We start from the raw sequence: 25,264 nt of genomic DNA, 5'->3' as shown, positions 1-25,264 counted from the left end.
CAAGCCCTTTAACCTATTTCATACTAGGATGGTCCAATCTAGCTAGTGTCCATACACTAGAATGAGTTTCATTAGACACATAACAAACCACCACGCTTCCGTAATCGTCGTCCTCGGCGACTCTCACTCTAGGTAGCCTCATGCCAACTTTCTTTTTTTTTTTTTCTCGTGTTATTACTTTAGAAAACTGCCTCCAAATGAAGGGTGCATAGCAATACATGGATAATACATAGGTGCCTATATTTTATGGGAGATTATCTACTAGTAGTGAGTTTGGACTCCACCAGCACCTTCCCACCAATCAATGCAACCTTAACCTTAATACTTTTATTTAGGTTAATTTTTGTTTTGGATAAAATTTTCCTTCATCGTGTGTGAGGAAAAGTATAGTCATCAGCAGCTATAAATGTGTACCCTCGAATGATTGCTAATACCACTATTGTTTCCTTCTATAGACACCATTCGAATCCATTGCTCAATGGATTCCTCCTTAATCATGAAGAAAAGAATTGGAATCCGTTTGATGCAACAAGGGTTTGAGTTGTACTCGTATTGTTAGTAGTAGGGGTGTCAACTGGTTGGTTTTGATCAAGCCTGAATCAATTATGAGACAAAATTAAATTGAATCATGTACCCAGTTCCAAGTTCTTGTTAACCTTCATAACATCCAGAAGTCCAGAACCCTCATCATAGAGAAACCTTTGTTTGCGACTGCAAATAATGACGCAAACAAAAACCATGTCATGTGCCTTAGTTTATCTAATGGGATTTTCTTATTGACACCTCCTAAGATGATGTTAAATGACCTGTAATATCTTAGGAATTCTCTTATTGATGTGTCAATAATCATTTAGGAAGGCCAACCATGACATTGTTTCTTTTGAAATTGAGAAGAAGAATTAGTAGGTCGCAAGCAATTTATGTCGAACTGAATACGTACGTAAATATGGTTTGCATCTTGAAACCAACAAGGGGGAAAAAAAAAACCAATGAGCTGCTGCTTCTTTCTTCTATTTTTTGTTTTGCAGAAAACAAGAAAAAGGAAGTCCAATATATTCAAGTAACCATATTTGAACTAAGGACATGCATTACACACCCACTTTTTTTGTTAAACATCTGCTTCATACAAACAATCAAGCATCATTAACAAGAAATATCGTTCAGTGACTTAACAGATTGCTCCATAGCCAAAATGCCTATAATATGGTACAACACTGGTTAGTCATCTTCGCTTGCTTGTAGAACATTTGTTTCAAAATTCATCAACATACTAGTCAAAATTGAAAAATTTTCTGACAAAAAAATTAAAAGCTCCACAGATTCGAAAACATACATGTATTCAAAGATGTCGCAAACTCATTCAATGCCAAACTGTTGCAGTCCTCGTATCTATGTATATTATCCATGTGTCCTACACCTCAAAATATGATAGTTGTGCATGTATGCATTAGGCAGAAATTCTAGACAGATAACCAACAAGGACGGGATAACTTTCTTATATTAGCCCGTGTAGGATATAAACAGAAGATTGGGAGCCACCATTAAATATCCCATAAAAGTGCCCTTAATGCCGCACAAAAGGATTCTACTGTTCTGACAGTGGTAATAATGAGTTGTAAGATATAGAGTTCATACAGTCAGAAACATGATAGATGATCTCAACTTAAATATATAGCATAAGGTCTTATATCAAATAGTTACTACTGATTGCTCAGGTTAATTTCGAACTGAACAACTAATGTGTGAACTCATCTAGAGGCAATGCTTACCATCTTAACCACCTAATTCAACGTGATAGCACATCTGTCATGATCAACAACGATAAAGACACGATTGATCATCAAGAAGAAAGACATGATATACCGACTTAAGAAAAGGCAACCTTGTCACTTGTGGATGCATTTAGCAGGACCACTACATTTTCCATACTCAAACATGACACACATCCATCATGGTCAAACAGAAGGGAAAACTTAACGTGAATAGATTTGGACAGCTATACACATAATTTAACTTTGGCACAATAATCTAGCATCCTTAATAAAAGACGAACAGTGACTTAAAGCAGTGATCAAAGCCCATTTATCATTGAACAGTCATTAGACAATCTATAAAAAAGAATTATAATGAAATTAATCCATAAAAGGAATTCTCTATCTTCATAAACATAGTGCAAATGTAACCAGAGTCAATGTTTTCCCTGATGAATTGCCAATCAACTTCAACATGTTTTGTATGATCATGTTGAATAAGATTATGGGGCTATGATAATGGCAGCCTTGTTGCACGGTTCCGAGTGAAAGCTACTCCTATGTATCATAGACTACCATCCATGGAGAAAAGCATCTAATCTGAGAGCTAATAATTATATTCTTACTCAAGCAAAAGAATGGAGGAAAGAAGCAAATAGTCTATACACAATATCCATCTTTTTTCTGATCTAGTTCTTCTACACCACAAATCCCATTTAGACATTTAGATTCAGGCATGATACATTTTTTAGTTACTTGGAGAATCCAAATACTTTCTTTCTGATCCGTGAAACAATTCTCAGAGATCTTTGTTTTCCTTTTGGAAGGTACATGAATGAAACAATTAACCTATTGATATTGGAAGAGTCAAAAGATTCTTGTAATGTATCATTTCTGGGTTCAATGGAATTCATACGTATAGGAAGAAGCTCCATCAAATAGAGATTTTTTCTTTCGATCGTATTTTGATTTTTAATACGATATCGAATGATCGCTATTACAAACAGTACTACATCTTTGATAGTGAAATATTGATTGTTTGTTGAACCCTGTGAATCACGTGAAATGTTTTAATCTTCCATAATAAACCTTCAATTTGAACCAAGCTAAAACTTGATATTTAGAATAGGGGGGAATTCTCTGAGGCATTTCAATATTCCCTCCACTCCTCTCCCCCAAAAGAAATAGAATAAAAGATATCTTTAAGCTTACTCATGGTTACTTAATTAAAAAGGTAGTATAGATTTACAGTCATGTAAGAGACTGAAGCTAAGAAAGGTTCCATGAAAGCCCATTTGCAAAATAAATGTTTCTCGCTTCTTCTTCTGTAGAAGGAGAAAATGAGTCTTTCTCAGTACTACTACAATGCTATTATAGTTTAAGCATATGGTATCCTTTGTTATGTGGGTTAAAGAATATTATATGAGAAAGATTTTTTTATTTTTTATTTTTGGAATTGGGAGCTTTTATATATTTTTCTTAGGGGGGGACTGGGGAGGGGGAAAGGTAACAGTCAGGAGACTCAAACTTGAGACCTCCTGGTTAGCATGGACATGAAGTGCATCACAGCTCACCAACTGCGTTAAGCAACTGTTGTTTTTTAGCAAATCGAATCCATCCTCTTCATAAAACTAAAAATAAAAAAACTCGAATTCATCCTCTTCATAAAAAAACATGTTGGTGGTGTTATTGGTGAAGTCTGATTTAAGTCCAGAAAGTGGTTCAGAGTATCTTTGGAGGGTCGTTTCGGCCTCGAAACGACCTCGGATGGTTTAAAAAGTGCGTACGTCACCGCTTAAGGCAATGTTTCATGTAGAGCTCGTTGAGACCTTCAAATTGATATGTATTTCGACATATGTTCAGTTCTGATCCGACCCTGATTGGATGGTCATTTTTAGGTTCTTGGACAATTTTGTACTTTCTGGGTTAAAGTTTATCTATGTATTGCTCTTTTCTTTAGGAGAGTAGTAAACTGTTGCTTAGCTGTGGATGTAGCTTCCCATATTGGGGGTGAACGCACTTATGTGTTTGTGTGTTGCTTCTTCTCTTTTAATTTTTCATTTTCTTCTACAAATCACCATTTCTGGGCGTCTTTTTGTAAAGGATGTATAGGATGCACTCATTGAATTATTTCAATAGCAGTCCTCAGCAAGACGCAATTACCTGTGCAGTGACCTTGAAACGATTTTTAAAAATAGGGCTCCATCATGCCATCACTGAATTCGTTCATCGCATCGAGTATTTGGCCGACTCTCTTGCAACCATAGCTGAATAGCTGTATTTAATCTTGTAAGCTATACCTTAAATGACTTTGGATTTGGATACAAAACCTTCATTATCACAATTGAAAACAAACAACACCAACCTGGTTTCTTTTTCTGAGCTGCGTGCAAAACTGCTCACGCATGAACAACGACTCCATCGTGGCTACAATAACCATGCACTCTACTTCCATTGTTGATGTTAAATCTCAATCGACTCTCCTTTCTGTCAATTCCAATCATTTTAGGCAATACCTTCAATTATTGTAATTGCTGAAATAATTGAGTTACAATGGTTTAATTCCTTGTTGTACAAAAAATATCTTTAGGAGAGATTAAAGGGAAGATAAGATAAGTTGTTAGCAATCACGCAATTGATTTGTGATCCGTATCATCAAGTGTAATGAGGCAAAATTCTCTGCAATTCTTTCATCTTGCGGTGCTTTGTAATTTGGGTTTGAAAGCTCGACATGTGAAAGATACTTTATCCAACGATACGAGCTCAATTGACCCAATTTTTGTTTTTTTTTTTCTTCAAAAGACTAGAAGAGAAGCAGACTCACCTACAGATACACCAAAAGTTCTAGAACTACAGGAACGCATTAAGTCAAGCCCGTTAACCTATTCCATACTAGGTTGGTCCAATCTAGCTAATGTCCATACACTAGAGTGAGTTTCATTAGACACATAACAAACCACAACGCTTCCGTAATCGTCATCCTCGGCAACTCTCACTCTAGGTAGCCTCATGCCAACTTTCTTTCTTTTTTTTCTCGTGCTATACCTTTAGAAAACTACCTCCAAATGAAGGGTGCATGACAATACATGAACCAAATATACATAGGTGCGTATACTTTATGGGAGATTATCAGTAGTGAGTTTGGAACTTCACTCATGACTTATCCAAATGTCATTTCCATCCAATTATTGGACTTGCCACATCATTCTACCATGCGACAGAATTTCTTGGGTCAAAAACGAATAAACTTCTCTAGTTCAGCTGTGAAGTGACAATGTTCTGATATTGTTGATATTAAGCCATACCCATATTGAGAGTTTTCAATCAATTCATTGTCGAACATATCCATCTAATTAACAATTCGTATTTGGATTAAGCTTTTCTATCGTACAAGATTCTTGGATTCCACCAGCACCTTCCCACCAATCAATGCAACCTTAACCTTAGTACTTTCATTTAGGTTAATTTTTGTTTTGGATAAAATTTTCCTTCATCATGTGTGAGGAAAAGTACAATCATCAGTGGCTATTAATGTGTACCCTCAAATGATTACTAATACCACTATTGTTTTCTTCTATAGACACCATTCGAATCCACTGCTCAATGGATTCCTCCTTAATCATGAAGAAAAGAATTGGAATGCGTTTGGTGAATCAAGGGTTTGAGATGTACTCGTATTGTTAGCAGTAGGGGTGTCAACTGGTTGGTTTTGATCGAGCCTTAATCAATTATGAGACAAAATCAAATTGAAACCTGTACCAAGTTCCAAGTTCTTGTTAACCTTCATAAAATCCAGAAGTCCAGAACCCTCATCACAGAAAAACCTTTGTTTGCGACTGCAAATAATGACGCAAACAAAAATCATGTCATATACCACAGTTTATCTAATGAGATTTTCTTATTGACACCTCCTAAGATGATATTAAATGATCCAAAATAGCTTAGGAATTCTCTTATTGATGTGTCAATAATCAGTTATGATGGCCAACCATAACATTGTTTCTTTTGAAATTGAGAAAAAGAATTAGTAGGTGCAAGCAATTTATGTTGAACTGAATAAGTACGTAAATATGGTTTGCATCATGAAACCATCAAGGGGGGAAAAAAATCAATGACCTGCTACTTCTTTCTTCTGTTTTTTTGTTTTACAGAAAACAAGAAAAAGGAAGTCCAATATATTCAAGTAACCATATTTGAACTAAGGACATGCATTACACACCCAATTTTTTTTTGTTAAACAACTGCTTCATACAAACAATCAAACATCATTAACAAGAAATATCGTTCAGTGACTTAACAACAGGTTGCTCCATAGCCAAAATGCCTATAATATGGTACAACACTGGTTTGTCTTCTTTGCTTGCTTGTAGAACATCTGTTTCAAAATTCATCAACATACTTGTCAAAATTGAAAAATTCTCTGACAAATAATTAAAAGCTCCACAAATTCGAAAACATACATGTATTCAAAGATGTCACGAACTCATTCAATGCCAAATTGTTGCAGTCCTCGTATCTATCTATATTATCCATGTGTCCTACACCTCAAAATATGATAGTTGTGCATGTATGCATTCCGCAGAAATTCTAAATAAATAACCAACAAGGACGGGATAACTTTCTCATATTAGCCCGTGTAGGGCACAAACAAAAGATGGGAGCTAGCACCAAATGTCCCATAAAAGTGCCCTTAATGCCACATAAAAGGACTCTACTACTCTGGCAGTGGTAACAATGAGTTGTAACATATCCATTGGCATACAGTCACAAACATGATAGATGACCTCAACTTATGTATAGAGCATAAGGTATTATATCAAATAGTTACTACTGATTACTCAAGTTAATTTCGAACAGAACAACTAATGGGTGAACTCATCTAAAGTCAATTCTTACCATCTTAACCACCTAATTCAACGTGATAGCACATCTATAATGATCAACAACGACAAAGACACGATTGATCATCAGAAAGAAAGACATGATATGCCAACTCATGAAAAGGCAACCTTGTCACTTGTGGATGCATTCATCAGGACCTCTACATTTTCCATACTCAAACATGGCACACATCCATCATGGTCAAACAGAAGGAAAAACTTAACGTGAATAGATTTGGACAGCTATACACATAATTTGGCTTTGGCACAATAATCTAGCATCCTTGAATAAAGAAGCACAATGACTTAAAGCAGTGATCAAAGCCCATTTACCATTGAACAGTCATTAGACAATCTATAAAAGAGAATTATAACGAAATTAATCCATAAAAGGAATTCCCTATCTTCATAAACGTAGTGCAAATGTAACCAGAGTCAATTTTTTCCTTGATGAATTGCCAATCAACTTCAACATGTTTTGTATGATCATGTTGAATATGATTATGGGGCTATGCTAATGGCAGCTTTGTTGTCACAATACAACAACATAAAGCCCTTAGTCTTAAACCCCAATTCTTGAACAAGTCTCTTCATCCATAGAAGTTCACATACTCCATGTGCTATGGCTTTAAACTCTGCCTCTGCACTTGATCTGGCCACCATAGATTGCTTTTTATTTCTCCAGGTAACCAGGTTCCCACCCACAAAGGTGCAGTATCCTGATGTAGACCTTCTATCGGCAACAGAGCATGCCCAATCAACATCAATGCACCCCTAAATTCGTAGGTGGTCATGTTTTGGTGAACAATAGTCCTTTTCCTGGACTAGACTTCAGCTACTTGAGAATACAATACACATTATCTAAATGCCCACTCTTAGGCGCATGCATGAACTGACTCACTACCCCAATAGCATAAACAATATCCAAACGAGTACGGGAGAGATTGATAAGCTTCCCCACCAGTCTTTGATACTTCACTGCATCAATTTGAGGATGTCCATTGTCGTCACCTAGTTTATGATTCTGATCAATAGGTGAGTCGATGAGTTTACAACCCAACATTCATGTCTCTTTCAAAAGGTCCAAAACAAATTTTCTCTGACAAATATTTATTCCCTTTTTTTATATTGACACTTCAGATCCCAAGAAGTATTTCAAGGGACCAAGGTCTTTAATCTCAAACTATTGTGCTAAGAAGGATTCGAGTCTCTTTATTTCTACTTGATCATTCCCAATTACTACAATTTCATCCACATAGACAATTAAGGCAGTAATATTACTACTACCTTGACGGATGAGTAGTGTGTGATCAGTTTGATCATGGGTGTATCTATTCTTCAGAATAGCATGTCTACACCTCTCAAACCAAGCCTTTGGGACTTGTTTAAGATCATAGAGAGATTTTTTAAATCGGCAGATTTTACCTTCAGCTATAGGAAACTTGAGGCCAAGGGGAACTCGCATATACACTTCCTTTACCAAATAACCATGGAAAGATGCATTCTTCACATCTAACTGATACAGAGGCTACTCTTGGTTGGCAGTCATTAATAAAAGGACTCTTATTGAGTGGTGCTTAGTCATTGGAGCAAATGTCTCCTGATAAGCAACTCCATACACTTGACTACATTCCTTGACTACCAACCTAGTCTCATATCTTTAAATGGTGCCTTCTGATTAGTATTTGATTTTGTAGACCCATCTGCAACCTACTGACACTCTTCCTTCTGGAAGGTCAATAAGATCCTAGGTATAGTTCTTCTCAAAAGCCCTCATCTCCGCCCTCATCTCCTTGCTCATAACTTCCTTCCACTTGGGACTAGTCGTGGCCTCATTGACATTCTTGAGAATAGGAGGAAAGGGCAGCTGAATAAGCAAAAGACATATAGGAGAGATTGAATCATAGGAAACAAATTTGGCAACAGGGTTGGTACAAGCTCTTGTTCCATTCCGAACAGCTATGAGGAGATCTAACTCTGAAGGAAGAGGAGTGTTACCTGAGGCAGCAGAAAACAAGAATTCCATAGGGGATTTAAAGCAAAGAATGGAGGAAGGCATACGATTAATCAATGTGGCAACAAGAAGAGCATCAGACCAAAAATCTTTAGGGACATGCATGCCAAACAGCAACTTCTTGTTGTTTCTAACAGATAGTGATTTTTTACTCAGTCACCCTATTCTGTTTGGGGGATATCACCGCATGCAAGCTGATGAACAATACCATTATCGCTAAAAAAAGGTTCAGAACCCTACCATACATGATTCACCCATTATCAGATCAGACAATTTTGAGCTTAGTGTCAAATTGGGTGCATACCATATAGTAAAAATTCTTAAAAGCATTATAAACATCACTTTTATGCTTCAACAGAAATACCCAAGTAGTACATGGGCAATCATAAACAAATGTTACAAAATAGAGGCAACCAAACAAAGAAATGATGGTAGAAGGTCCCCAAACATCAATGTGCACAATATGGAAAGGAGTAGCAAACTGAGGACCATGATAAGGATAAGGAGACCAACAATGTTTAGCAAACAAACATGGTTCACAATGAAATACATGGAAACTAGAAATAGAGGAAAATAAGTGGGGCGATTGTTTTTTCATAACAAAAAAAGGAGGGATGTCCCAAACGTCGATGCGAAAGCATCACAGTATCAATCGTACTACTGTCAGTTTGTCACGATGCCCTTAAACACGAGATTGTGATTCTTTTAAAAAATATCGACTGGGATCAAGGAGGTAAGAGTCTTCCCTCATGTCCACTACCAATAATCCTCTTCGTCATCAAATCCTGATATAGACAAGGAGAAAGAATAAAGTAACACAACAATTCAAGGACTTGGTTAAATGATTGAATGAGATAAGATGGATTTAGCTTATTTAGAGCACTACACTGCGATTGAATGGCGGATTTCAATGATGAAGAGAAAAGTCTAGTTCTCTTTTCATTTGAAAGAGGAATGGATGTCTTATTGAGAGTGATTACGGAAGAACCTTTTCATAGAGGAGAGCAATAGGCCGGTTTGAAGAGCAAGCTTGAAAATGGAGAGGTCATTCATTCATAGCAAAAAAACCGCTCACTCACTCGTATCTGAAAACGCAAGCGGGGGCTCTCTATCCTTATATAATAGTTGATTCTTTTTCTGTAGCAGCAACCTTCTTTCATGGATAATTAGTAGTATTCCTTGGTAGCAACATTTGGGACATGAAGAACAGAATCAAGAGATGGGGAGAAAGTAACACAAACACTACCCTTACCAAAGATAGAAGAGAGAGAATTATCAGCAACTTTAACTTTATCTCTACCAACGCAAACAGAATAGGAGAATACTAAGACCTACTAGTCATATGATCGGTAGCGCCAGAATCAATGACCCAAGAGGAGAAAGGTGCGGAAGTAGAGGCATGAGGGCCAGAAGCCGGCATACCTGAGGTGATTGAGTGAGATAGGACGTAGTTATGGGATAAGAGCTGCCAAACTGTGTCATAACCCGTCAAAAAGCTGCAATATCATCATCTTGTATGAGGGAGTAATTGTCCCCCTAAGGTCCGGAAGCAGCCTCCATGTGTTGAGTAGTGGCAGCCATCACTGTGTGAACCTTGGCTCCCCCTCATCGACGACTTCAAAAACCTCGAAAACCACCACATTGAGTGTTGGTCTAGGGGGACGTCCGTGCAGATCCCAACAAGTCTCTTTAGTGGGATGGGAGTAACCACAATGTTCACAGTTGGGTCTATCTTTGTCATCCCTACAGACTTTGGCCTCATCCTCCACCACGCCAACTTCACAGTGATGTAGAGGGTAGGGTGAATCTCTCAAGAGGTGGTATTGGTTCCATAGCCACCCTTCTTTTTTCTTCACTTTGCAAATAACCATACACCTCATCTAGAGAAGGAAGGGGGGCTTTACCCAAAATTTGCACCCTGGTTGGTTCATATTTTGCGTTTAGCCTACCAAGGAGGATCAAGACACGCTCCTTCTCAAAATTCTAGAACCTTGGCCTCATCTTCAAGGTTGGAAAGACAGAGATCTCTATAGTGATCATACTCTTCCCAAAGACCAATATTAGTATTATAGTAATTAGAGATAGACATATACCCTACTTCATTGTAAGAATCTGCTGGAGAGTTGATATACCTTGGCGAAATCGCCAACACGGTAAAATGTCTTACCTACGCTGTCCCAAATATCTTTGGCGGTATCCTTTCGCATAAATCTCCTACAAATTTCAGGTTTCATGAAGAAAATCAACCAAGTCATAACCGTTGAGTTTTCTGTCTCCCATCTTGGGTATGCTGAATCACGAGGTGGGGCCCAGATGGCACCGGTGATGTAACCCAACATTCCACGGCTCTGTAGGGAAATCTTAACAAAGTGAGCCTAGACTGCCTAGTCCAAGTACTTTGGATTATCCAACTTGACAATGAATATCAGAGTACTGGTAGTTTCCCTAATGACTGGGCTAAGAGTAACACACTAACACCACTTGTTCCCCCAATTGAGGTTTCCATTGGTCCACTAACTTCAGACATGATGTGGAGACACACACAGGGAGCTGGTTGGATACCCAGACCAGACGGGGAGTTAACACTCTACACAGAAGTTCCTCCCCAACACACACAGTGACTCCAGCCAGCAAAAAAAATCTCAGCAACAAGACCCCAAGTATCTCATAAAAACTTGAAAAATCTCCAATCAAGTGAGTCTTTCAAAGTAGGAATCCATTGTATTTTAACTTACAAGCTTCAAATACTATAACCAGCAACAAACAACCACTGATTAACTCAAACACAGCACTCGCAGCAAGAACAACATCCAACAGTCCAAACCTAGCAGTAAAACAGAGCAGCAAAGTTGGGAGCTGCAGAGAATGAGGGCCAAGTATTATCAGCTGAACCTACAGGCTTGAAAGAGGACCCCAGGGTTACTCCAAGGGACCAGGTTCCAGCTCCAACAGGTTTCAGATGAAAGAGAAACATGTAAGTGTTTCCAGACCTGGCGGTAGTGCTGTTCAGTCTGAGATCTCCAACGATTGTGTTAACAGCTCCCAGCTTCACTAGCAGCAACTTCTGTTGAAAGTTTTGAGTCATCACTGTGATTTACACATGGTATTCCCTGCTCTGAAACCCTTTACTGTTGTTGGGTTACAAAGCTAGAGAACCCAGGTTGCAAAGTCATTGGTCGACTCTCAAACCTAGTTGCTCTGATACCAAAAGTGATAATAGAGATAAAGAAGAGGAAAGAAAGTAGGAGGAAGAAGAAGATGACAAGAGGAAGGAGGAGAAGAAGTTGCAGTTAAAGAGAAGGGAGAGATGGTTCGATACCTCTCCTATATCCATATAGTCACTAAAATTAGATAAAAACAGAAATTACATGAATGCCCCTGTACTAACAGAACATACATATATATGCTTATTTCCATTTTATTACTATTCTATCCTCACAATATGTGCTTCTAACAGAATCTTCTTATTATATAATCAGTAGGCCTACCTCATCAATGACATTGACAATATATCAGTTGCATAGGTAAATGACAAATGAATAGAACATGCATCTATTGTAAGGTGTGTCTTATGTGCACATATAAATGAACACACTAATGCTCTGCACCATGGGCATGAATATGTGTGTACCTGTGATGCTGCACTCAGATCTGAACTTTTCTCAACCAAACTGTCCAACCTCTCCCCTCTTGCAAGCACACTGTCAATGGTCTTGTGCTGTATCCACCAAAAGAATAGATAAATAATTGAATAAAACAATCAAAATACAATCAATCTATATATATATACCATGGACAACAATGATATGCCACCACTGTGGTTTAAAACAATCATATGCCATAAAAGCTCCGCGGGGAGGAGGGGGGCTTAAATATTATCAACAATTAACCATTACCAAGGTTGGGAAACCAGGATCTTGACTCAGCTTGTGTGACAAAACAAAACTGACTTGGACAAGTCACTAACTCAAGTTTTAAAGATATCATATACTTTGATACAATGTCCCGTGGTCACATATGTAAGCAAAATGACAAAAATAAGAAAACTAATCCAAAAAATTGTGATATGGCAAAAAGTAGCCGACGACAATACACAAGGAATCCAAAACCAAAATAAGTTGATTGGAATGTTATGTATTCTCATGTGGTCAAATATGTTATTGAAAGAAAAAAAATATTAAAACAATTTTTTGTTCCCAAGTCCAATTAAGTGAACATTCAACACAAATGATATTAGGTATAAAGATGCATTAATGAAATCATTCTACCGCCTACTTAGGCTCTGTTTGGCTCATTAAGAATTCAGCTTCCCAAGTAAGGTATTTAGTTGAATCTGTATTGTTTTGTTGTCTGCTCGATCTAATTTCCATAACAAATACAAATGTCTACCTAAATGTTGAAACTCAAACCCCAAAGAAACATGGGAATGAGTACGGTAGTGGTTTTCTAATTTAACTACTCATTTTAAACCTTATCTTTTAGTCAGAGTAGTTTAAATATTATAAAGAAAAACTAATGGAAGTTTGAAATCCTCAATTTGAAGATAGCATATTCTAAAGGTAAGGGAAGACGATACATGACACAAAAGCAGCGGAATGGGACCCAGATAGAGTGAGTTCTTAGTTCTGAATGGTCAAATCAGATGATATGGTTGTTGATATTTGTGGAATTCCATTGATTCAGAAAGACAGTTCTGAATGGTCAAATCCAGAAAAAGGTACAATTCAATCGATCCAAAAAGATGGAAAAAGATAAATATCATAGTATCTGAGTTAAGATGAAATGTAAAATTAAGTTAATGCAATCCCGGGTTCGAAAACCAAGTTTGGGATCGCTACGGGCCCACGCAAGTGTCTAAATAGGTCGATATGTAATGGGAGTGGCAATCTAGTAATAACCAGATTTTTCAAGGGGCTATTTGGTAGGCAAAAGAGAAAAGGATATAGAGGCGTTTATGATTTATATATCAGGGGTAATCTTTGAAGCAACACAAAAATAAGGATAAAAGGGAATAAAGACAAAAGAAAAGGGCAAATAAGGAACCTAAGGCCAAAATGTAATATATTGTAGAGGGGTGGGGGTCCTCATCTACCTCCAGCTGAAACAGGAGGTGGAAAACCAGCAACAACATGAAGGAGTAGAGTTCTGTTGGTTCTGGGATTTTGGGGTAAGGTTCTCAACTCTAAGGCCCTATCGAATACACCCAATCGACACATAAACAGTACATAAAGAAGAGGGTTTAAGGTCTGCAACTGAATCTGGCGGGAAGCACAGGTTCATGTCTGATCTAAGGTGTAGAACTCATGATTCCAGCAAGGTTTCAAGCTGAAATTTTGCAAGTATTGACACCAAGGGATAGCGACTCCATCCCCCAAATATGAGGCTAAACAAAGATTTTCTGAGGGAGATCTACACTCCTTAACATTAAAACAGAGAAAGGAAATAGAGAAGTAGAAAAGAGAGAACAAGAAAAGAAGGATGATGGAGAGAGGAAGAAAATCATACCAGAGGAAAAGGGGGGAAAGAGGACGACAACCAAGCTGCCTTAGACCACACAGGCTTCAACTAAAACAAACTCTAACAAAATTCAATCTCTGCATATTTTGACGGTTGCAAGCATATTTAAAGATAACACTCCTAGCTACTTTTTAAATAAACTAGTAAAGTTGCACGTGCAAATGCATGAGTTTGTTTTTTTTCATGAATGAATCACCAAAATAAACACCCAACATTTTAGATGTTTTACTTAAATAATAAAATTGGTTATATAAACAAACATTACAGTAATCCATTTTTTCTTTTATTTCTTTAAAACTTCTTTTTATTTTATAATATATACCTTTTTGATTGTGTCTTAGTAAAGACATTGAGCAGTATTTAAACTATAATTCTAGCTTAAAATCAATTCTGTCATCAAGATCTAGCAATAACACTTTAGAAATATTGTTCATAACATCTTTAGCATTTTTTTCTATCAATTCAAAAGCACCGTCAATATCATGGATAATATTGTAATATATATACATTTTTAAAGATAAGATGTTATTAATGGCAGAAGAATTGCATTTAGATTTAAAATCGTGAGAAAACTTTAAAGATAAGATGTTATTAATGGCAGAAGAATTGCATTTAGATTTAAAATCGTGAGAAAACTAAGTAGTGAAACGAATGGTACCTTAATTTTTATAAAAGAATAATAAATACAACATTGAGGGGGGGTTTATCATGGATAATATTGTAAATTTTTTTTATTCTTTTTTTAAGATAAGATGTTATTAATGGAGGAAGAATTGAATTTAGCTGAAAATTATAACAATTAATTGAGGGGGGGTTTATCGATTGTTCAAGGAATAATGGATAATATTGTAAATCTTTTTTTTGGTAAGAGAAGATAGGATTATTTTATACATTGAAAAGTGGGGTTTTATAGATTGTTCAACGAAAAATAGGATTATTTTACTTTCTTTCTAATTTATAATTTCTAATTAATAATTAGTAATAATTATCTCTTATTGAATTTATTTGAATTTGCTTTGAAGTTTAAATTTTGGGTTTTGCTTGTTATTTTTCAGTAGGCGGTGGGTCCATCCTTTGCACAAAGTTGATTTAGCACAGTATGTTTCCTTTTTTCCTTCACTATTGCTATTCCAAACGTTTCGGGTTTTCTTTTGGGATGCCTTTTGGGTTTTTCTTTTCTTTCTTTAATGGCTATTAGTATGTCACTGAGTGATGGTGTTTGACTATGAGTTATATTAGTGGGCTGTGTTATTGACTATTAGCTCTGAATATTTCAACGTCTCACAATGCTCTTGTGAACTGTGGAACGATCCTATTTTCATGGTTGGTGGCAGGTGGTGGGTCATGGGTAATGGTTTCCCTCCTTGTTAAATGGTCCCACCTTATGCATGTTCAGATTGGAAAGTGGGGTTTTATAGATTGTTCAACGAAAAATGGGATTATTTTACTCTCTCTAATTTCTAATTAATAATTAATAACAATTATCTCTTATTGAATTTATCTCTTATAAAAAAATAATTAATGTAACATTGAGGGGGGTTTATTAATGGAAGAAGAATTTAATTTAGCTGAAAATTATAACAATTAATAATTAATCATTAATGAAGGATATTTTTTTAGAGTTATTGATATTGTTGAAGGGTATTTTTGGTATGAAAAGATTTGCCATGATTTTTGAGTTCCTACTTTTATAATATAGTATGATATGATATAGACCTCAATTAGAAAACTACCACTAAAATTACGAAACCAATCTCCTATGTATTCTACCCAAATGAAATAAAAGATTACATGATTATCCCAATATAGAAATAAATAAAAAACTAAATATCCTACTGGACCAAAAACTCAAATTTGGACCCAGTTCTGTTTGGGCCTCCAATCGGGTTTGGCCCGGTCCACAGAAGCGATACTGCATCATAAGCTTTTCAACTCTCCCAAAAACAAAAACAAAAACAAAAAAAAAAAAAAAAAAAGACACGAAAAAAAGCTTTTCAACTCTAGACCTCATTTCAGAATACACCAATAACACTGGCAAGTTATGAATCCCAATCCAAGACGTTGAGTTGCACAGACTCCAGCTCTCAGACAATATCATGAAAAATCTTAAATTCTTATCCAAGTTACCAACCATGACTCTTGACCAAGTTGGACTCAGAACATGAATCAACTTGGCCAAGCCAAAAATTAAACCTTTGGGCCAGTTGATCCCACCCACACAGTGCATTCAGAGGTGCTCCGTGTTCCCATCTCAGCCTCATAGAGTCAAACCTAGTACAAGCCCTTTAATGAAGCTGAAACAGGCACTAAGCCTCTATTTAAAAGCTTTTATTAAATCGAATTATTGAACATTTGCAGAGATTTTTTTCTTTTATTTTCTATGAAAAGAACATTATATCTGAAGGCATGCAAAAGAAGAAACACAGGGACAAATACTTTAATTCAGTAGATGAAATTCTTCATTTCTTAATTTGGAAAGGTAAATGAATTTTACTATAAAAGGGCAAGATACCCAGCTATAAAGAAAGAACATGCCATGATGAAAGAAAACAAAGTAAAGAACATCAAAAGAATATGACAGCAGCGATCCATTTGATCTGGTGAAACCAATGGTCAACGAAGTCTGCTACCCATAATATGATCACTTGAGCACAGTTAGGATGTGGCAAAAATTATACTTCTAAAAAATGACTTTTTCTAAAATTTAAAATAAAATAAAAAAAGAATAAGAAAACCTAACGCAGGCCTGATTTAAGGCTCGGTTTAAATTTGGGCCAGGTTTTAGTATAGGTTTGGGTTAGGCTTTAGTTTTGGGGATTTATTGTTGTAATGGCCAGAAATATAAATCCTAAAAGTAGGGTTTTAAAGAGATGCACGAAAATTTTATTTTATTAATGGGTCCCATGTTGGTGATAGTTAAATAGGGGTTTATCTTATCCTAAGTTGTTAGTCTTTGAGTTAGTTTAGGAAATTTAGAGTCCTTAGTTGCCTAATTAGGAAAGTCTTAATAGTGGAGTCAATTTAGGAGATTTTCTTATGTTTCTATAAAAAGTAATGGAACAAACTCCCTCTCCATGATTTGGAATTAATGGATTGAATTGTTTTTTTCGAAACTTGTGAGCTCTCTCTCTCTCTCCACGCACCCCACAACTTTCTCATTGTATCTTTTCTTCTCTCTCTTCTCATTGTTTCTCTCCCTCTCACCCTCCATGGTACGAAGATTCCCTCCTTCCTTTTCTCCTCCTATTTCATTCTTTAAACTGCTGAATCAATAGCCTTTATGCTCTCTCCTCTATCAGCTTGTTTAAACTTCAGATCCTATTTTTTTGGAAAGAAATATCTTCTTTCTTTCTCTCATTATTCTCTCTTTACACCCATCAACCATCCCTTCTCTCTTCTCTCAGCTCATTAAATTCTATTAATTCGATGTCTAGGTTTGATTATTATTCTGAAAACTAATTAATCATATCTGATATTTATTCACTTAAAATCTGATAATTCTTTCTACTATTCCTTCCATTAGATCTAAATTCAGATCTAGCCATATCCACCATTAGACTGAATTCTGACATTTAGATCTGAATCAGATCTGACCCATATCTAGCCGTCAGATCAAAGTCTATTCCATTCCATTAGTAGGTCCATTACTCACAGACCAATCTGATCCGTCACATCTGCTTGATCTGCATCAAAACCTATACCGAACTTGCTTATAATTAGTTTTCCACCATTATTTCAATAACTTCAGGTTCTTATAAATACTTGATCAGTATTCTTTTATGGCCTTATACTTTCTGGAACACGGATGCAGGTTTCTCAGGCAAAAAAAAATGAACAGCTAGATAGGAATTGCCAAGTCTGCATCTAAGTGACTATTGTAATATCAAAATGAAACAAATATGCGGCAAAAGAAGGAGATCCAATATAAGGACAACAATAAAGAATACACCAAAAAACTGAACATATGCAGAGCCCACCAACTGCTTCTCTTCATTGGTGAAAACAATTCATCTCAAACAATAGAATATAAGTTATTTTGCAAAAGAATATAAAGAAATAAATAAAACTCAATGGAAGATGCAAAATAGATAAATAAAAAAACTAAAGGCAACAGTTTGCAACCTCGAAAGCCTACAGTTGGAAAGTCTCCCAGCCACAGGGATGGTTGACGTGGCAGATACAGACTCCCCCCTTGGACCCTCTGAATTGCCCACATTAATTCTACTGTGCATTTTGTATTGCATTTTACACACTAAATAATAGCCCATAAATATTTCCTTTTTTTAATTAAAAAGGCCTGGAAATGGTTCTCTTTGCCACATGCCAGATGACCTTTGGGCTGGAATCGCAGAGAAAGGGGGTGAAAAGAGGGATGCATCCTTTTAGACATCAAGTCAGCTGCCATGTGTCAGAATGAGTCCATGGTAGCAACCTTTTGCTTTCTTGTCACATCAGAAAACCACACCCTATATATAATTTTATAGTATAAGTAAAATAAATTACACATGCACGTGCACGCATGAAAGAGAATGGCAAGAATTAGTAGAAAGAGCAATACTCACTAAAATAATTTTGGTTTCGTCCAGCTCCCGCTGTATTTTCAACAACTTATCAGCCTCTGCAGGGTCCTGAAGCAAAAGAATTGGAAAAGTTATCCTCAGCGAAAAGCAAAATAATTTAAAACCAGACAGTAGGACAGTTACAATAACGATACAAATAATCTGAAAAGAGGAAAGGGGAGAAAGGAACAATAGCTGTATTCAGTCTTATTACTTTCTTAAATATGATGAGACAGAACATAGATAAGTACCTGAAATTTTGTTAGAGCTCCAGTCAAATATGGCCATGGCTGAGTTACATCTGCCTGCACAGTCCTCCAAGATTCCCCAAAACTCTTCTGGTATTCATCTAGTACCTGGGGACCATTTTATTTTATTATCTTATCATCCTCCTATGCAACAAAATAAATGATGAAATGCAAGTATACATGCACAAGCACATATACAGGTTGTGATCTAACAAACTGCCAACCTAAATGTACCATAATCCTTTAGAGGTATATTATTAACTTTCAAGGATAAATTACAAAGCATGGTGAGGAGTTGGCAGAAGTGTCAAGTAGTTATTCTTGTATTTCCACCATTTGATTGCTTTATAGGCCAGGTTGAGTCTGGTTGACAATAAGGCCCTGACATATAGTTACATAGTTCATAGGAAGTGATCAGAACCAATACTACAGTCAAGACCATGCAATTATAAAAGAAAAAAGTTTCTTTACCGACCCAACTCAGCCTTTTCCAACTAAATGGGGTCGGATACATGGATCCTTACCCTCCAATCAGTATTCAAAGCCATACTTGTTACAAGGTCTAAGCTATGCATGTCATTCCTCACCACTTCTCCCAGAGTCGTTTTAAATTAAATCTACCCCTAGCTCTTTTAGCTCCTTCAATCCGAATCAAATCAGTCCTCTGTACTGGAGCATCTAAAGGCCTCCATTGTTCATGTCCATGCCACCTCAAACGACTATCTCACAGCTTATCATGTATTGGAGCTACTCCCAAATCTGCTGTAATTTGTTCATTCCTTATTTTATACTAGTTTTACCACACATCCATCTCAGCATCCTCATTTCAGCTATACCAATATAATGTTTCTTACCTGCACAACACTCCGCACCATACATCATAGCCGGTCGTATGACTGACCTAGTGTTCTCTAAAATTTTCTGCTAAGTTTTAAAAGAATACATTGATCATACAACACTCTAGATGCACCTCTCCACTTTACCCATCCTATTTTAATTCTCTGTGTAACATCATCCTCTTTTCTCCTTCTTTAATTATGATTGAGCCCAAATACCTAAAATAATCACTTTGTGGAATCTCCCTCTCATCACCTAAAACAATCACTTTACCCCTCTTCAACATAATTCTAAAGATAATTTGTGCAATAACTTTATTCACAAGAAAAGGGTAAAAAAGATTCAATCTTCTATATTTCACATGACAATTATGATTTGGTGGTCCAGCCACAGTCGAACGGTCTTTGATTAATTAAATGATTCATAGTGTATAATATATGATTCATGTACTAAACAACGTGAGCAGCAGTGGTGCTTTATGATGTTTTAGTACTGGAATTATGCCCCACATCCTGGGTTCAAGTCTCCGCATTGGAGATTTAATGTTTCATTTATTTGTCTTGAACATAAATAATATGTTTTGAATGTTTGAAACCAAAAGGCCCAATTGACGCAACGCTTTCCCGCTTGAAATTCATGAGCAGAGTCTCAGGTTCAAACCCCACAATTTCAAAATTTGGGGGGAATATTTAAAGAATGATTAGCGGTCCAATGGTTTTTTGACGGTCCAAATGATCCAATGGTCCAACCGTAAAAACCGCTTGGTCCACTGCCATCATGACAGGTCTTGAGGGATGAGTGGGAGATATTAGGAATGGACCATTCTCTTAAAAGGTCGACGATTTGGATGGTCCAACTGCAGTCGACTGTCCAGCCTGATGATCCTTAAAAACAATTGATTGAAGAAAATTCCTAGAGTAATTTGGACCATACAGGGAATCAGAAGGACAATAGAGATGGCTAATCCTCTTGACCTTTTAACTTGGATGCTAATATTGTGTACAGTCCTGCTCCCAGAAATGCCATACACATGTAAATTCACTGGAGATGTGCGTGACAGAACTGCCCATTTCCGTGAAATCCATTTGAGAACTTACATAATCAAAAGGCCATCATACCGATCAGTTACCCCCCCCCCCCAAAAAAAATAAAATAAAAATTGGAGAGGCTGATACAAATGCTCGGGACGAGGACTTTGAATTCATCCAATGGAACTAATTTTGCTGTATCAAATGCATATCTTATACATGCAGGCATACCATATTATACCATACTATATGGATTATTAAGTTTCATGATCAAATATCGTTACTGTTATAAACCTAAAAGAAAGACACCCAAATTTTGAGAAAGCAAGATCATTCATAAAAAGATATTTATTTTTCCCACTCAGCAACCCATGCAGCTACGCATACTCCAAGTATTCAAGACCCTAGAAGGGTGTCAATACAGCTGTCAGCATCTGTATGACATGAATAAATATTGTGCAAGACAGCAACTGATGTGAAAATTTTTTATGAAGGCAAAAGTGTCAGTTTCCTCGTTGATACAAGAAATGATACTGCAAACGTTTGGAAAAATAAAGACTCCTTGGCATGTATTCTAAAGGTTTTGGAAAAATAAAAAGTCCTTCATATGTTGTCAAGACCTGATAGACTAATCCATTAAAACGGAGCTCCTACAGCAGAGTAGCAAAATATTAACCATTATTATGAACGGATATTCATAACAGATAATCTCTAAAATTTACAACACAGTCAAATAAATACAGAGTTTTTTTACATCTTTCAAAACTTCTTCTAGGACTCAGCACTTAAATTATTCCTAATGGAATTCAGATTCTTCTTGATGCAATCTCGGGTCACAAAACCCGTCTTTTGGGTCGCTATGGAATCACTCAGCTGAATTACTTTCCACATATGAAAATGAGTAGAAATTTCATAATTTTTTTATGAAGGCAAAAGTGTCAGTTTCCTCGTTGATACAAGAAATGATACTGCAAACGTTTGGAAAAATAAAGACTCCTTGGCATGTATTCTAAAGGTTTTGGAAAAATAAAAAGTCCTTCATATGTTGTCAAGACCTGATAGACTAATCCATTAAAACGGAGCTCCTACAGCAGAGTAGCAAAATATTAACCATTATTATGAACGGATATTCATAACAGATAATCTCTAAAATTTACAACACAGTCAAATAAATACAGAGTTTTTTTACATCTTTCAAAACTTCTTCTAGGACTCAGCACTTAAATTATTCCTAATGGAATTCAGATTCTTCTTGATGCAATCTCGGGTCACAAAACCCGTCTTTTGGGTCGCTATGGAATCACTCAGCTGAATTACTTTCCACATATGAAAATGAGTAGAAATTTCATAATTATCCTGGAGTTCAGAACAAACAAATGAAGAAAAATCAGAATTATTAACAAAATTGGAAGCAAGTATTTAAGTGGGGGTGGCTTCTGGAAACTAACAATAAGGATGGGGAAAAAACCTAGAACTATAGGGGCATTTTATGTAAATATGGAAAATAGGGTCTAATTAATAACGTAGAGAGGTTGTCTTCAACCTATTGACCAAGAGCAAGAGGTGGTAACCTGAAGCTGTTCAAGAAGAGAGAACTCATACGATCACAGATCAATCTGAAATTTTAGGGTATGATCCCCAACTCATAACCCTCTTGAGTGCACCCAATGATTGATTTAATAATCATCTAACACCACCAAGAAAATCCCCTAAAACATAGTAGGGTGGTAAGAACAGTTTCAGCAATGCTTCCCAATTTGGTTCCCACAACAGGGAAGGTTTTATAGGACAACACTCGGGAGGCAACTGATGCCCAGAATCTCAGGCTGAAAAGGGAAGGGATGAAAGAGATCAATCTCAGCCTATGGGAGGCAGTGGTTTCATTAGAACATCACAGGAAAGAAGAAAAAAACAGGAAGAACAAAGAGAACAGAACAAAGAAGAAATAAATGAAGAAGGAGAAGAAGTAAGGAGCAACAAAAAGAGAGTAAGAGAGAGAGACTGAGAAGGAATAAGAAAATTGGACCTGAGAAGAGGAACAGCTTGAGGGTTGCGCAAAGAACAGAAGGGAAACAATCGTGCACAGCAGCTTACCACGAACTAATAATCTTCATTCAATTCATTCCCTTAACTGACGGGTACAATGGTGCATATATAGAAACTAACAAGAACGGGTACAATGGTGCATATATAGAAACTAACAAAATCAAACCATTCCTGTAAGTATCTAAAACAAAGGTGGAAAGTAAATTGGACCTAATCTCCTACTCTACCAATGTTACCTAAACTCCCGTATTGCAAATAACCCCAAGCAAATGACAATTCCTTACCAAACCTTATTGGACCAGAATCCTACTTTGGGCCAGGATCACCTCAGTCTGAGTTTCCAGAGTGGGTCATGCCGGTCCAGACACGATAATGCTACTGCATCAGTTCTTATCCTTGACTCTTCAGGAACTCAAAAGGATCTGTATTATATTGTTCCTTGTAATGAAGTGCGAATCAATTATCAAAATATGAGACCTTAAGTTGCACATTTTGTTGCTAGCTAATAGTTAAAACTCAGTCCCCTTTTCACATCATTTCTTCAAAAGATTTATTTTAATCATCACAACCTCAGTTGACAGGAAACATAACGGAAAAACCTTTTTTATCTTTTATTAACTGGCATGGATACTTTTGAAGGTGACTTCATCTCATCTTGGCAGATCATTTGATTCACAGAATTACTAGTTATATTCTACTCAACCTAATTACAAGAAGGGGAAAAAAAATTGGGCAAAGATGTAAAGATCTTCATTTGAATCCTCTTGTAACTGCTTGTCTATAATGGAACTCAAATCATGAATTACCTTGGTATTTGGCCCTACTATATCAAAAGGCAGTGGGAAATTTTGTATAAAGCAACAAAATACTCAAACTTATACAAAGGTTTGATCACATCTACTATCATAGCCAACGAACAAAGCATTTTCCAAGTATCAGAGAAAATACAAATATCTAGTACCATAACAGGAGATGGAAGTTAAAGTGCCGCCTCCCTCCCCCAACAAAAGACTTAACCTTTTAGCAACATACGAGCTCTGCTTAGCACCACAGAGAGAAGAGAGCTAATTCAAAACGAAGTAGTTTACCTGGTTAAGAAGAGAGAACGCACTCCGCACGGGGTAATGGTCATCCATAAATCCCAATGCACAGATTCCATTTCTGTTGTAAGAATGAACCTTGTATTCTACAACAAAAACAAGAAAAGAACAAAGTCTCACAACCATGTACTCAACTAAATCAAATGATTTCCCATTAAATTTAATTCCACAACTACCCGTACAGAACAATTGGAAGACGTAAAGAGCATAAACCAAATCAATATATTATAAACGCATGGATCCCTAAAGAAACGAAGAGAGAGGACGATCAATTTGCCCTGATAATGATTCATCTCTTAGAAATTAAAATTAATAATTAACTTCAGCAATTCATTTGTTTTTAATATTTCTTGCAGGATCACACGAGCAGACGAACCTTCATGTTGAACGGATTGGCGTTGCCCCGGTGGAGTTCGCTTGGCGACGGTTCGGCCAACGAAGACGATGAATTCTCGGATTCCTGTCCTTTGAAAGTACCCGAAAGAGCTTACATCAGAGGCGTTGGCCAAAATAATGGGGTCCGATCCATCAGAATTGTATTTCAGAACCAGAAGAGCTGTGATCTTCATCTCTCTTTCTCTCTCTCTCTCTCTCTCTCTCTCTCTTCCTCTCTGCAACTGTTGAAATCGGTCTGTATCTCTCTGTACACGATTATAGAAAGGGAGACCGCTTCGATCGATTTTGATCTCCTACGCTGGTGTCGTGACGTCGGTTGATTGATTCTAACGAAACATGAGGTTATTCTGGTGCTACCATACGTATCGAACTACTGTACTACCCGCCCTAGTTTACGCTGATCTTGCATTCGTTAAGAAATCTGGACCGTATATATAAAACCAATGGGAGCCAGCTGGGATCTCAAAATCACGGGCCCAAGGGGAAAAAGAAGGGTGTCTGGTTGCAAAAGTATAAATAAAAGGTCGAAGCTCGTTCACCTAAACATATTGTGGTAGTGGATGGACCTAATGAGAAGAGAATTTTTGTTTATTCCATATTCTTATCCCTGGTTGATTGTAGGACCTCGAAGAACTCCCTCCCCACTTTGATTCTTCAAGAAAGCTTCGGGAAAAAGGCAGTGATAAGAAGAAGAGTCCCTTGTCTTTTCTTCTTCTTCTCTTTTTTTCATTTTTTTGTTTTTAAAGGGGTGGGGGATAGGGAGGGGGTAAGGTACCAGCTAGGAGACTCGAACTCGAGACCCCCGGATGAACATGGGCATGTAGCACACCACGGTTCACCAGCTGCATTAGATAGCTATTGGTAAGAGAATCCCTTGCCTGGACACAA

At 36.8% G+C, this 25,264-nt stretch overlaps 1 protein-coding gene across 3 annotated transcripts in view; it reads right to left on the bottom strand.

Moving 5' to 3' along the window:
• LOC122660102 (VAMP-like protein YKT61) overlaps positions 1 to 24,669 on the bottom strand; it is a 28,695-nt gene extending 4,026 nt beyond the window's left edge. The window contains exons 1-8 of one of the 3 annotated variants that reach the window (XR_006332622.1): positions 24,357 to 24,669; positions 23,969 to 24,066; positions 18,973 to 19,077; positions 18,725 to 18,790; positions 12,277 to 12,363; positions 6,016 to 6,126; positions 4,111 to 4,116; positions 1,057 to 1,214 (exon numbers count right to left, since the gene is read on the bottom strand). Coding sequence is in view for 2 of the 3 variants with exons in the window: in XM_043855281.1 (XP_043711216.1) it covers positions 6,076 to 6,126; positions 12,277 to 12,363; positions 18,725 to 18,790; positions 18,973 to 19,077; positions 23,969 to 24,066; positions 24,357 to 24,549 (600 nt within the window). In the remaining variant the exon portion in view is untranslated. Of the gene's footprint in view, positions 1 to 1,056; positions 1,215 to 4,110; positions 4,117 to 5,943; positions 6,127 to 12,276; positions 12,364 to 18,724; positions 18,791 to 18,972; positions 19,078 to 23,968; positions 24,067 to 24,356 lie in introns of those variants that run through there. The other 2 variants (XM_043855281.1, XM_043855282.1) reach the window with 2 other exon arrangements.
• Positions 24,670 to 25,264: the final 595 nt, after the last annotated feature.

Source organism: Telopea speciosissima, chromosome 4 (genome assembly GCF_018873765.1).
Source record: "Telopea speciosissima isolate NSW1024214 ecotype Mountain lineage chromosome 4, Tspe_v1, whole genome shotgun sequence".
Classification (NCBI taxonomy): domain Eukaryota; kingdom Viridiplantae; phylum Streptophyta; class Magnoliopsida; order Proteales; family Proteaceae; genus Telopea; species Telopea speciosissima.
Note: the sequence above shows the minus strand (reverse complement) of the source record. Positions and strands in the feature narration are given on the sequence as shown.